This window comes from Pristiophorus japonicus, chromosome 5, assembly GCF_044704955.1.
Source record: "Pristiophorus japonicus isolate sPriJap1 chromosome 5, sPriJap1.hap1, whole genome shotgun sequence".
Taxonomy (NCBI): Eukaryota; Metazoa; Chordata; class Chondrichthyes; family Pristiophoridae; genus Pristiophorus; species Pristiophorus japonicus.
In genome coordinates this window covers 221,020,176-221,035,699 of record NC_091981.1, presented here as the reverse complement: position 1 = coordinate 221,035,699, position 15,524 = coordinate 221,020,176, and the positions used below count along the sequence as shown (strand labels likewise).

The 15,524-nt window shown below is 44.0% G+C and overlaps 1 protein-coding gene across 1 annotated transcript in view; it reads left to right on the top strand.

The window, feature by feature from the left end:
• Nucleotides 1–15,524, top strand: part of LOC139263963 (uncharacterized) — a 697,384-nt gene that overhangs the window by 523,643 nt on the left and 158,217 nt on the right. The window contains exon 9 of the mRNA XM_070880058.1: nucleotides 5,876–5,929. Within this exon, the coding sequence (XP_070736159.1) occupies nucleotides 5,876–5,929 (54 nt within the window). The remainder of the gene's footprint in view (nucleotides 1–5,875; nucleotides 5,930–15,524) is intronic.

Sequence of the window (15,524 nt, the reverse complement as noted above, 5' to 3'; positions counted from 1 at the left end):
ACTAGACCCTCTGACCCCTTTTATATCCGGAAGGTTGTTTGTGTCCTCCTTAGTGAATATTGAACCAAAGTACTTGTTCAATTGGTCTGCCCTTTCTTTGTTCCCCTTTATGACTTCCCCTGATTCTGACTGCAGGGGACCTACGTTTGTCTTTACTAACCTTTTTCTCTTTGCATATCTATAGAAGCTTTTGCAGTCCATGTTAATGTTCCTTGCAAGCTTCCTCTCGTACTCTATTTTCCCTGCCCTAATCAAACCCTGTGTCCTCCTCTGCTGAGTTCTAAATTTCTCCCAGTCCCCGGGTTCGCTGCTACTTCTGGCCAATTTGTATGCCACTTCCTTGGCTTTAATACTATCCCTGATTTCCCTTGTTAGCCACGGTTGAGCCACATTCCATTTTTTATTTTTATGCCAGACAGGGATGTACAATTGTTGTAATTCATCCATGCGGTCTCCAAATGTCTGCCATTGCCCATCCACTGTCAACCCCTTAAGTATCATTCGCCAATCTATCCTAGCCAATTCACGCCTCATACCTTCAAAGTTACCCTTCTTTAAGTTCTGGACCATGGTCTCTGAATTAACTGTTTCATTCTCCATCCTAATGTAGAATTCCACCATATTATGGTCACTCTTCCCCAAGGGGCCTCGCACAACGAGATTGTTAATTAATCCTCTCTCATTACACAACACCCAGTCTATGATGGCCTCCCCCCTAGTTGGTTCCTCGACATATTGGTCAAGAAAACCATCCCTTATGCATTCCAGGAAATCCGCCTCCACCGTATTGCTTCCAGTTTGGTTAGCCCAATCTATATGCATATTAAAGTCACCCATGATAACTGCTGCACCTTTAATAAGAACATAAGAACATAAGAAATAGGACAGGAGTAGGCCATCTAGCCCCTCGAGCCGACTCCGCCATTCAACAAGATCATGGCTGATCTGGCCGTGGACTCAGCTCCACTGACCCGCCCGCTCCCCATAACCCTTAATTCCCTTATTGGTTAAAAATCTATCTATCTGTGACTTGAATACATTCAATGAGCTAGCCTCAACTGCTTCCTTGGGCAGAGAATTCCACAGATTCACAACCCTCTGGGAGAAAAAATTCCTTCTCAACTCGGTTTTAAATTGGCACCCCCGTATTTTGAGGCTGTGCCCCCTAGTTCTAGTCTCCCCGACCAGTGGAAACAACCTCTCGGCCTTTATCTTGTTTATCCCTTTCATTATTTTTAATGTTTCTATAAGATCACCTCTCATCCTTCTGAACTCCAATGAGTAAAGACCCAGTCTACTCAATCTATCATCATAAGATAACCCGCTCATCTCCGGAATCAGCCTAGTGAATCGTCTCTGTACCCCCTCCAAAGCTAGAATATCCTTCTATCCTTCCTTAAGTAAGGTGACCAAAACTGCACGCAGTACTCCAGGTACGGCCTCACCGATACCCTATACAGTTGCAGCAGGACCTCCCTGCTTTTGTACTCCATCCCTCTCGCAATGAAGGCCAACATTCCATTCGCCTTCCTGATTACCTGCTGCACCTGCAAACTAACTTTTTGGGATTCATGCACAAGGATCCCCAGGTCCCTCTGCACCGCAGCATGTTGAAATTTCTCCCCATTCAAATAATATTCCTTTTTACTGTTTTTTTCCCCAAGGTGGATGACCTCACACTTTCCGACATTGTATTCCATCTGCCAAACCTTAGCCCATTCGCTTAACCTATCTAAATCTCTTTGCAGCCTCTCTGTGTCCTCTACACAACCCGCTTTCCCACTAATCTTTGTGTCATCTGCAAATTTGGTTGCACTACACTCTGTCCCCTCTTCCAGGTCATCTATGTATATTGTAAACAGTTGTGGTCCCAGCACTGATCCCTGTGGCACATCACTAACCACCGATTTCCAACCCGAAAAAGACCCATTTATCCCGACTCTCTGCTTTCTGCTCGCCAGCCAATTCTCTATCCATGCTAATACATTTCCTCTGACTCCGCGTACCTTTATCTTCTGCAGTAACCTTTTGTGTGGCACTTTATCGAATGCCTTCTGGAAATCTAAATACACCACATCCATCGGTACACCTCTATCCACCATGCTCGTTATATCCTCAAAGAATTCCAGTAAATTAGTTAAACATGATTTCCCCTTCATGAATCCATGCTGCGTCTGCTTGATTTCACTATTCCTATCTAGATGTCCCGCTATTTCTTCCTTAATGATAGTTTCAAGCATTTTCCCCACTACAGATGTTAAACTAACCGGCCTATAGTTACCTGCCTTTTGTCTGCCCCCTTTTTTAAACAGAGGCATTACATTAGCTGCTTTCCAATCCGCTGGTACCTCCCAGAGTCCAGAGAATTTTGGTAGATTATAACGAATGCATCTGCTATAACTTCCGCCATCTCTTTTAATACCCTGGGATGCATTTCATCAGGACCAGGGGACTTGTCTACCTTTATTGCATGCACCCCTAATTTCCTGTTTGATGCCCTCCCCAACATCGCTACTACTGTTTGGAGGTCTGTACACAACTCCCACTAACGTTTTTTGCCGTTTGGTGTTCTGCAGCTCTACCCATATAGATTCCACATCATCCAAGCTAATGTCCTTCCTAACTATTGCATTAATCTCCTCTTTAACCAGCAATGCTACCCCACCTCCTTTTCCTTTTATTCTATCCTTCCTGAATGTTGAATACCCATGGATGTTGAGTTCCCAGCCCTGATCATCCTGGAGCCACGTCTATGTAATCCCAATCACATCATATCTGTTAACATCTATTTGCACAGTTAATTCATCCACCTTATTACGGATACTCCTTGCATTAAGACACAAAGCCTTCACGCTTGTTTTTTTACTACCATTTGTCCTTTTAGAATTATGATGTAGTGTGGCCCTTATTGTTTCTTTCGTTGTTTACTCGGCCTTCCACTATTGCTTTTTACCTTTCTACCATCTGTTTCTGACTCCATATTACTTCGCCCTGTCTCGCTGCATAGGTTCCCATCACCCTGCCATATTAGTTTAAACACTCCCGAACTGCATTAGCAAATGTTACCCCCAGGACATCAGTTCCAGTCCTGCCCAAGTGCAGACCGTCCCTTTTGTACAGGTCCCACTTCCCCCAGAACTGGTTCCAATGTCCCAGGAATTTGAATCCCTCCCTCTTGCACCACTGCTCAAGCCACGTATTTATTCTAACTATCCTGCTCCCTCTACTCTGATTAGCATGTGGCACTGGTAGCAATCCAGAGATTACTACCTTTGAGGTCCTACTTTTTAATTTAACTCCTAGCTCCCTAAATTCAGCTTGTAGGACCTCGTCCCGCTTCTTACCTATATTGTTGGTACCTACATGTACCACGACAACTGGCTGTTCACCCTCCCTCTCCAGAATGCTGTGCAGCCGCTCCGAGACATCCTTGACCCTTACACCAGGGAGGCAACATACCATCCTGGAGTCTCGGTTACGGCTGCAGAAACTCCTATCTATTCCCCTTAACAATAGAATCCCCTATCACTATAGCTCTCCCACTCTTTTTCCCGCCCTTCTGTGCAGCAGAGCCACCCATGGTGCCATGAACATGGCTGCTGGTGCCTTCCCCTGATAAGTCATCTCCCCCAACAGTATCCAAAATGGTATATCTGTTTTGAAGGGAGATGACCGCAGGGGATTCCTGCACTACCTTCCTGCTCTTGCCTTGTCTCTTGGTCACCCATTCACTATCTGTCCTCACCCTTACCTGCGGTGTGACCAACTCACTAAATGTGCTATCCACAACATTCTCAGCATCGCGCATGCTCCAGAGTGAGTCCATCCGCAGCTCCAGTGCCGTCATGCGGTCTGTCAGGAGCTGCAGCTGGACACACTTCCCGCACACATAGTAGTCAGGGACACTAGAAGTCATTTGTGACTTTATAAGAGCCGATTCAGTACTGTGGCAGGGACGAAAACCTGATTGGAGGGATTCAAACATAGAGTTCTGGGAAAGATGGGAATGGATTTGGGAAGTGAAAACACATTGAAGGACTTTGGAGAGGAAAGGAAGGTTGGAGATGGGGCTGTAGTTTGCAAGGATGGAGGGGTCAAGGGTTGGTTTTTTGAAGAGTGATGACGACAGATTTGAAGGAAAGGGAGATAGTACCTGAGGAGAGAGAACTATTAACAATATCAGCTAACATGGGAGCCAGGAAGGGAAGTTGGGTGGTCAGCAGTTTAGTGGCAATAGAGTTGAGGGAGCAGGAAGTGGGTCTCATGGACAAGATGATCTCAGAAAAGGCATGAGTGGAGATCGGTGAAAAACTAGAGAAAGATGCAAATTCAGGGCAAGGGTACATTATCTGCTTGAATTATTTATTAACATATGTAATAAGATTCTAGTTTTTAGGAATTATCTTCCAAAGCATCAAAACTGAGCAGAGTGACCCAAAGATTATGAGTAGGGTCAGTAATGGTCTTTGGTTATTTCAGTATGCAGTTGCCTTATTGCTCAGATCAGCTGAAATTCTCACCACATGTATAAACACGTACTAATGACTAAAATATCTTCAGTTTTCTGACAAAAGTAAATAAAAACTAAAAGGTGTCCTTTAATTAAGCAATGAACGTTCAGTCAACAAGCTTTTATAGCAAACTTCTGGTGACTAAAGAATGTATCTGAATGGCCTCGGGAATTATTATCTTATGGTGTTGGCTATGCAGTTTGGTTAGTATTTCTAACCAGAAGACCTAAATACCATAGGCCTGAAATTCTGTTTGGGCCCAGAGCATTGACTGTTACTAACTGTTAACAAAGTACAGATAAAGTCAACCAAAATTCAACTGGTGTTTTTTTGAAAATTGTCGTAATACGAAATGAAGAAACTCTGGGCACTTTCCGGCTGGGCAGGGTGTGGGCTGGTCCGGAATCCTCCACCGAGAGTTGAGCATGAGGCCTGGGCCATTTTGACCTCTGGGCCTCATTTATATGCGCCTTCACTATCTTCCACCTGAAGCCAACGGGAATGATATCAGAGCCAGTGGACAGGAGTGGGAGATCAAGCAAAGGGCTGACCCAGCCAGGAACCCTAAGTAATGGTCCCCGGTGTAAAGTTAATGCTGGGATGGGGCTCCAAAAAGTTGCAGCTGGTGGGAGGGAGAGTGAAGTCCAGGGCTTGGGGAGGCCCAATGATTCATTGCTCCTCGTCCAGAAGGAATCTTCGCAAAAAATGTTTTAAAATACCTATCTTGACCTGTTCAGGCCAGTCTGCTACCTCCTGCCAGATTTTGGTGCCTTCTGAGAGTTCAAGTAAACATTGCATTGTCACGCTAATGACCTTTCTCTCTCTTCCTTCACTATTTCTATTACTTCTTTCACTTCCCCCCCCTGCCCACTCTCGCTTCCTTCTCTCTCTCTCTCTCTGTTCCTTTCCCTATCTCTCTTTTCTCTCCACTCTCTTTTTTACCCCTCACGTTGTCTTCCCTCCCTCGTACCCCACCCTCTTTCACCCTTTCCACCCCTCCCCTTGGCTTTGTTGCCCTTGCAATCGATTAGCCTGCTGACATATAGAGAATGGCCATGTGGGCAAGGTGTCAGAGGCTGCCTGCCACCGTTGGACCCATACCCCAGAATGGGTCAGCAGTTGCAGGAAGGAGGGGAAAGGAAGATAAACTAATTTAGAATAAATAAAATTGGAACCCTTGAAATAGTTTCCACATCAGTTTATAGGAAAGGATGGCATAGTGTTTATCCTGCCTGATCCTCAGAGCTGAGTTGTGAGTGACTTGTCTGGGCTTATGGAGTAATTATGGAGCTAATTCTACTGTATTTTATTCTTAGTTCGTCTTCAATGTCCAAATTAAATAAATATGTTGTCTTTCCTCCCAGGCTGCCATTGAGGTGCTTGAGGGTCTTTTGGATGAAGATGATGAAGTTGTCCAAGTAGGTCTCAATCTTCATTTAGCTGCTTGCGCTTTCTTTCAGTCAACAATATGCAATGTGCTTAAGTTTAAATGTTTTAAATGTGAATATAGTTTTTCAAGCTGATAAGGCTGGAAGATTTCAAGAGTAGTTGAAAGAGCGGCTTGTGGTATGCGCTAACCATAGGAAATGGCCTTGACATTTTTTGTCACTTGTGGTACAAATAGATTCTGTAATGGGAATAGATTGCCTTTTTTAAGGAAGGTGAGATTTTCAGATAAATAAAAAATGCGCTTCGAAATGTAATTCAGTAATTGTCGGTGTATTTATTTTTGGGGTAAGTTGGTTTGAACTCCAGTTTGTATCCGTATTTTAGTAGGTACATGCATGCACATGGAACTTATTTCATCTTTCGCAAACCATTTCCATCTCGAACTTTCACCACCAGCTCTTGAAATGCTTTCACAATTAATTGTTCTGATCCTGGACCATATCCTTCAATTTGGCATTTACCACTTAATTGTTTTTCATAATTTTCTTAAACATATCTGTCTTCTACCTCTTCTGCAATATCCTTCTTTATCAAGGTGTCAGCATACAATCCACCTATTCTTAAGCTTTCACCTGATATTTGAAATAGGGAATTATTTGAATTTGATCCTTGTAGCAGCAAACTGAAGAGCCAAAGACAGAAGTTTGATGTTTATTCTGACTTGTCATCTACTTCGGCAGTGCAACCATTCACTCCAACTGCAACATATCGTGGGCTTAAGATAAAGATATCCATTCGGCATCAAATCTGTTACACCCCTTGCCTGCAAATGCTTGAAGAACATTGTAAAAGGAACATTGACTTGAACCGAGCTTGTTGATTTGAAGAATATTCTGGTAGAAGATATTTTTGAAAGCTGGGATTTCTTCATTTTGTTTTGTTTACCAGCAAGCGACTTCCAAATTGTAATTCATCCTGACTAATTGACTCAAACACCGAACTCGCTCTCTACTGACCACCCCCCCCCCAACCATCTGTTAAAATGCCTTGCAATGTTATCGGCTGTTGCACCTCCTCTGCTGTGACACCTTTAGTCCCGCTAAATCGCTCATCATCTACTGCCCCTGCCCACTCAAAAGCGCCTGCTGCATGATTGGTCTAAACATTCATTGCCAGATCTGGCTGAACCATACAAGGTACTTACCGTGTTTTGCTGTCCTTGGGCAAATCCTCATTACTCTAGTGCCAATTTCAGAACTTGTCCTGGAAATAGTATGTCAGAGAGCATGCAAAGCTACAATGTTTTTAAGCTTTATTTGTGACTCCTTATTCACTGCTGGGTGACTAAGGGGCACAAGTCTGATTTACAGATGGCAGCGACACAACATAGGCATCATTAGGGAATGTTTCAATGATGGTACTAAGTGGAAGGAAATGTTTCTTACCCATCATTGAACCTCTTCTTCTCCCTCTCCCCCAACTTGGATGAGTAAAAATAAAGCTAGAAAATGCAGAAGCAAAATCTTCCCATCTACCAATTGATCACTGAAGCCAGCTAATTTTTTGAGTGGTACGTGTTTCAAGGTCAGTTCATCTGGCTATGTAGCCAGCACTCTGTGATCTGCAGGCTGTTAGTCCAATGCCAGCAGAGAGCAGCGGAAGAAGGGAGAAAAAAAACAACTCCACCTTCTGGTCAATTCATGTACAATAAATATATGCTTTGGGTATTTTAGTTGAAACTCTTTCTTTTCATCTTGAAATCCTAGAATCTTTAACCAAAATAACTAATTATGTAGTGAGCATCTTCACATTTCAATATATCACACCTGCAAAGTGCATGCTATGCCGTAAATCATATTGCTTGTGATTGGTTCAAGATCATCTATAGATTAATATAATCTATGCATCTGTCATGTATTCCATGGAAAAGTTCCATGTAAACACCTCCCGATGGACTTTTAAATGTTTCACACCTACATTTTACAATATTCGGTACGATTCTAATAGGTAGCACATTAATAGGATTTCCAATTTTAATCTCAGCACGGAGGTGCAATGCATGTACCTGCCAAGGACAAATACATTGCCTTTAAAAAAAACAGCTTTGAATCTGCATGAAGTTTCCGATTCTGACCATGATGTGGTAATTTGGAACATAGTTTTATTTTCTCACGTTCCACTTTGTCAGACATGTTGCGTTTCCTGAAATTTACAGAACTGAACAAAGCCATTTTGCTCATCACGTGTGTGCATGCTGGAGCAATCCAAAACTACTTTTGCTCTCTTCTTATCCATAGATCTTTCTTTGCTTCAGATATTTATAACATTTTCCCTTAAAACATGCAATGATCTATGCTTCAGCCATTCCCTGTGGCAAAGCATTCCATGTTCCAAAGCCATCGGCATAAAGATTTCACGTAACCTCTTTATTAACGGTCGTGGTGACAATTTTAAGTTACCAACCCTTCTTCACTGACTCCCCAACCAAAGTAATTAGTCTTTACTTTTTCACTGCTACAAAACTCCTCATAATTTATAAAAGAGAAGTTGAGTGAATCTTTTCTTCACCTTCTCTGCTGCAGTGAAAATCATCATCATCATAGGCAGTCCCTCAAAATCGAGAAAGACTTGCTTCCACTCTAAAAGTGAGTTCTTAGGTGACTGAACAGTCCAATACGGGAATTACAGTCTCTGTCACAGGTGGGAGACAGTCGTTGAAGGAAAGGGTGGGATGGAAGACTGGTTTGCCGCACACTCCTTCCGCTGCCTGCGCTTGCATTCTGCATGCTCTCGGTGATGAGACTCGAGGTACTCAGCGCCCTCCCAGATGCTCTTCCTCCACTTAGGGCGGTCTTTGACCAGGGACTCCCAGGTGTCAGTGGGGATGTTGCATTTTATCAAGGAGGCTTTGAGGGTGTCCTTGCAACGTTTCCTCTGCCCATCTGGGGCTTGCTTGCCACGTAGGAATTCCGAGTAGAGTGCTTCTTTTGGGAATCTTGTATCAGATATGCGAACAATGTGGCCCGCCCAAAGGATCTGGTTGAGTGTGGTCAGTGCTTTGATGCTGGGGATGTTGGCCTGATCGAGGATACTAATGTTGGTGTGTCTGTCCTCCCAGGGGATTTGCAGGATCTTGCAGAAACATCGTTGGTGGTATTTCTCCAGAGATTTGAGGTGTCTACTATATATGGTCCACATCTCTGAGCCATACAGGAGGGTGGGTATAACTACAGCCCTGTAGTCCATGAGCTTGGTGCCAGATTTGAGGGCCTGATCTTCGAAACACTCTCTTCCTCAGGCGGCCGAAGGCTGCGCTGGTACACTGGAGGCGGTGTTGAACCTTATCGTCCATGTCTGCCCTTGCTGATAATAGGCTCCAGAAGTATGGAAAGTGGTCCACACTGTCCAGGGCCGTGCCATGGATCTTGATGACTGAGGGGCAGTGCTGTGTGGCGAGAGCAGGTTGGTGGAGGACCTTTGTCTTACGGATGTTTCGTGTAAGGCCCATGCTTTCGTACACCTCAGTGAAGATTATGACTGACTATAATAGTCCTATTATCTCAACTCTCTTCTCATAACTATAGTGACAAATCCCTGGCCTCATCCTAGTGAATCTATGCTGTACGCTCTCTGTAGGTTTGATGTTCTTTCTATAATGGGGTGCCCAGCATTCCAACCATTTTTTTTAGAATCACAGAATAATACAGCACAGAAAGAGGCCATCTGGCCCATCATGCTTCTGCCGGCTCTTTGGTAGAGCCATATAAATTTTTTCCCTTCAACTATTTTGAATGTTATTATTAAGGCAGTGCATTCCGGATCACAACAATATTTCCACCTGTCGCCTCTGGTTCTTTTGCCACTCACCTTAAATTTGTGTCTTCTGGTTACTGACCCTTCTGTCACTGGAAACAGTTTCTCCTTATTTATTCTATTAACACCATTCATGATTTTGATCGCCTCTATCAAATCTCCTTTCAACCTTCTCTGATTCAAGGAGAATAACCCCAGCTTCTCCAGTCTCTCCACATAACTGAAGTACCTCATCCCTGGTACCATTGTAGTAAATCTCCTCTATACCTTCCCCAAGGCCTTGACATCCTTCCTAAAGTGTGGTGCCCAGAATTAAACATAATACTCCACCTGAGGCCGAACCAGTGTTTTATAAAGCTTTAGCATAACTTCCTTGTTTTCATACTCTATTCTCCCAATAATAAGGAAAAGGATCGTATATGCTTTTTAACAGCCTTCTCAACTTGTCCTGTCACCTTCACAGATGTGTGTACATACACCCCTAGGTCTCTCTGTTCCTGCACCCCCTTTAAAATTGTACCATTTTATTCATATTGTCTATCCTCATTCTTCTATCAAAATGTATCTCATCACATTTCTCTGCATTAAATTTCATCTACCATGTGTCTGCCCATTTTACAAATCTGTCTCTGTCCTCCTGAAGTCTGTTGCTCTTCTCCTCATTGTTTACTACACTTCTGACTTTCATATCATCTGCAAACCTTGAAATTATGCCCTGTATACCTAAGTTCAGGACATTAATGTATATCAAAAGGAGCAGTGGTCATAATACCAACCCCTGGGAACACCACTGTCATTTCCTCCTAAAATGTTTCACCTCACATTAATTATCTGCATTTGCCCTCTGCCTGTCTTTTCCTGCAGTCGTTTACAGTTCTCCTATCTGCTTGGCAAACCCCCTACTTTTATGTAATAATCAAATTGCAGATTTGTGCTCCCTATACCCAAGTCTAAATCGTTTATATATACCAGGAACAAAAGTGGATTCAGCATTGACCCTTGGGGTACACCACTCCAACAAATTCTTTGTTTCCTATCCATCAAGCAACTCTCTATCCGTGCTACTATATTTCCTCTTATACCATCATTTGATTTTTCTAAAACCCATTGTGAGACACCTTATCGAGCATCTTCCGAAAATCTTCTTCTTAGGCGATCCCTTATATCGAGGATAACTTGCTTCCACACCAAAAAGGGATGAGTTCACAGATGTTTCAATGAAGGACCTAATATTCCAGGTCCCGATGACTGGAAGATGCCTGTGCGTGGATTTTTTTAACGTGTGATGGCTGTTGCGCACCAGCCACCACACAGATGTGACAGAGCTAGGTCTTGATCCAGTGGCAAGGATTACCCAAGACGACTGGAGACCAGCTCTGCTGCATGGACCTAGTGAGCGCACATATCACAGTATGGGCTAGCCCGTACTGCCTCTGGGCCCACGTCTCTTCTGGACCCCGATCTCACTCCTCTCCTGGGCCCTGATCACGTCGCTCCACGATCTCTCGTCACTCCTTCGCCCTGACCTCGCCGCTCCTGCTGTACATACCCACGCTCCAATCACCGACCTGATTTATGGTGACGTCCAATCCAGTCACCCTTTTCACTGCCGTCACCCTCCTGTACCAGCTCGCATTGCTCCCTGTAGGGATATGTTCCTTTTAAGGCCCCGACCTGCTGCAGATGGTTCCTCGCAGGTCAGGGCCGCGCTGTGGCTTCTCATATTCCAATTCACAGGTTGATCCAACAGCTACTTGGAAAGCTTCCAACTGTTCCTGCTCATCATGCATATCCCATATCGAATCGCCAACGCCCTTTTCCTCTCACTTGGTGGCATCATCCTCAATTCCAGAATCTTTGTTTTCAAGATCTGTGCTTTCCCAACCCAGCAATTCCTGTTTAATAATCTTTTTTATCGAGAAAAAAACCTTTTTTGCTCCTTCCTCTGCATTTCCTTCATGCTCAATGATCTTTGCTTTTCGGGAATGGTTTGCATCAGATACTTTGCCAATCATTTGGAGTGCTACATCTGAACCGTCACTGCTCTTCTCCAATCTGTGGTATATTACCAAAGGTCTGGTCACATCATTCTTCAGGAAACTTTCTTCACAGTCCTCTTGCACACACCTAGGCAGAGAAGAACCTAGAAGGAAAAGACACAGGGAGCTTTTCTCAATCTATCGCCTCCTCTCGGGTAGGTACTGACTTGAGCTCTCCACCGGGAATTGTCCGACTCCGAATACGCTACTGCATTCCCTTTATCTATCCAATCATTTACTTCTTCAAAAAGTCTTACATTTGTCAGTTTGCCTTTTTTATAAAAAGCCATCCTAATAAAGCCATGTACTTCTAAATGCAATTTCTTTTCTTTCTTAAATGTTCACTGATTTGATCTCAAATTGTGAAAAGACAGAATTAACTTGCATTTATATAATATCGCTGGTTCGATGGTGTAATGGTGAGCACTCTGGATTTTGAATCTAGCGATCCGAGTTCAAATCTAACTTGAGGAAGGACATTCTTGCTATTGAGGGAGTGCAGCGAAGGTTCACCAGACTGATTCCTGGGATGGCGGGATTGACATATCAAGAAAGACTGGATCAACTGGGCTTGTTTTCACTGGAGTTCAGAAGAATGAGAAGGGACCTCATAGAAACGTTTAAAATTCTGATGGGTTCAGACAGGTTAGATGCAGGAAGAATGTTCCCAATGTTGGGGAAGTCCAGAACCAGGGGTCACAGTCTAAGGATAAGGGGTAAGCCATTTAGGACCGAGATGAAGAGAAACTTCTTCACCCAGAGAGTGGTGAACCTGTGGAATTCTCTGCCACAGAAAGTTGTTGAGGCCAATTCACTAAATATATTCAAGAAGGAGTTAGATGAAGTCCTTACTACTAGGGGGATCAAGGGGTATGGCGAGAAAGCAGGAATGGGGTACTGAAGTTGCATATTCAGCCATGAACTCATTGAATGGCGGTGCAGGCTAGAAGGGCCGAATGGCCTACTCCTGCATCTATTTTCCATGTTTCTATGTTTCTATCTTTCGTGACCTCCGGACTTATCAAATTGCTTCGCAGCCAATGAAGTATTTTTGTAAGCAGCCTGGTAACTTCTGCTGCTTCTTTTTCATTTTACTCTCTTGTTCTTATTTTTAAATGTATACATACAATTTTTTCTAATTTGGCCATTTTCCAGCCATAAAATGTATCTTGTGCCACGGCCCCAAATGTGTCTGTGGCAGTGGGCAGCTCTCAGCACATACCTGCAGCTCCACACAATGCATCATATTTGATTACCATTATATTTGATTACCATTATATTTGATTATGCAGCATAAATACACATCTCGCCAATCCACTGGTTTAAAATTCTGGTGCTATTAGATTACAATACAAAATTCTGGTGCTATTATATTACAATATCTACTGCATTCCCATTTTTGGGAACATCGATATTAATTGATTGGTTCTGCTCATACTGCTCCCATCCACCGCACTGCCTGGCCTGGCCTGGCTTCAGCTCTGGATTGCAGTTGCTGGAGTCAGTTCCCTGGACTAGGCTGGGTGCCTCTGATGTAAATAACAAATACCACAACAGCCCATTAAAGTTGCCACATGCTGGCACCGTCCAAACGCAGGTTGCAAAAATAAAAAGTTCTCACAGATAACTAGTAAATGAAAAAAAAGAACAAACTTCTATTTATCTAGTGCCTTTTATGACCTCAGGACATCCCAAAGCTCTTCACAGACAATTAAATACCTTTTGAAGTGCAGTCACTATATTGCAATCATTTTTTTAAATAGCAACATTTTGCCATCAGAACAAAGAAATGACATGTAGTAACTACAAACCTCTTCACAAGTGATGTGCAGCCTCAGTAACCCAGATGCATAGGGAGGTGTTAAGTGGCTCTAGTTCAAAGTCAGGAAAACTCTTAATGACAGGCAACTGTTTTCTTAGTGTCCCAAGAAAAAAAATAAGAAGAATAAAACTGGACGCACCACTCTGCTTCGACCTAGACATTGGTAACGATGAAGGCACAACTAGCCCAGACGACCCTGCAAAGTTCTCCTCACTAGCATTTGGGGACTGGTGCCAAAGTTGGGAGAGCTGTCCCGCAGACTAGTCAAGCAACAGCCTCACGGTCATGCTCACAGACTCATACCTATCAGCCAATGTCCCAGACTCCTCCATCACAATCCCTGGTATGTCCTGTACCACCGGCACTTAACACCTCCGTATGCATCTGGGTTACTGAGGCTGCACATCACTTGTGAAGAGGTTTGTAGTTGCTACATGTCATTTCTTTGTTCTGATGACAAAATGTTGCAATTTAAAAAAATGCTTGTAATATAGTGACTGCACTTCAAAAGGTATTTAATTGTCTGTGAAGAGCTTTGGGATGTCCTGAGGTCATAAAAGGCACTAGATAAATAGAAGTTTGTTCTTTTTTTACTAGTTATGTGTGAGAACAATCAGAGGAGGTGGCACAGTGGTATACAGTGACGAGGAGTAGCCCTGGGAGTCCTCAACATTGACTCCGGACCCCATGAAGCTTCAGGTCAAACATGGGCAAGGAAACCTCCTGATGACTATTTACTGCCCTCCTTTAGGTAATGAATCAGTACTGCTCCATGTTGAACATCACTTGAAGGAACCACTGAGGGTCGCAAGGGCACAGAATGTACTCTGGATGGGGGTCTTCAATGTCCATCACCAAGAGTGGCTCAGTAGCACCACCACTGACTGAGCTGGCTGAGTCCTGAAGCACATAGCTGCCAGACTCATCATCATCATCATAGGCAGTCCCTTGGAATCGAGGAAGACTTGTTTTCACTCTAAAAATGAGTTCTTAGGTAACTGAACAGTCCAATACGGGAATTACAGTCTCTGCCACAGATGGGACAGACAGTCGTTGAAAGAAAGGGTGGGTGGGACTGATTTGCCGCACGCTCCTTCTGCTGCCTGCACTTGGTTTCTGCATGCTCTCGCCGATGAGACTCGAGGTGCTCAGCACCCTCCCGGATACAGTACCTCCACTTAGGGCGGTCTTTGGCCAGGGATGCCCAGGTGTCGGTGGGGATACTGCATTTTATCAAGGAGGCTTTGAGGATGTCCCTGAAACGTTTCCTCTGCCCACCTTGGGCTCGCTTGCAGTGTAGGAGTTCTGAGTAGAGCGCTTACTTTGGGGGTTTTGTGTCAGGCATGCGAACAATGTGGCCCACCCAGCGGAGCTGGTCGAGTTGGTCAGTGCTTCGATACTGGGGATGTTGGCCTGGTCGAGGACGCTAATGTTGGTGCATCTGTCCTCCCAGGGGATTTGCAGGATCTTGCGGAGACATCGTTGGTGGTATTTCCACTGCCAGACTGGGCCTGCAGCAAGTAATGAGAGAACTAACAAAAACCTACTTGACCTCGGCCTCACCAATCTGTCGAAGATGCATTTTTCAATTACAGTATTATTCGCAGTGACTACCGCACAGTCCTTGTGGGGACGATGTCCTGTCTTCATACTGAGGGCGCTCTCCATCATGTTGTGTGGCACTACCACCGTGCTAAATGGAATAGATTCAGAACAGATCTGGCAGCTCAAAATTGGCTATCAATGAGGGGCTGTGGGCCATCAGCAGCAGCCTAATTGTATCCCACAATAATCTGTAACCTCTTGGCCCGGCATATCGCTCACTCCTTCATCTCCATCAAGCCAGGTGACCAACCCTAGGTCAATGAGGGGTGTAGAAGAGCATGCACCAGGCATAATTGAAAATGAGATGCCAACTATAACATCAGGACTACATGCATGTTAAACAGC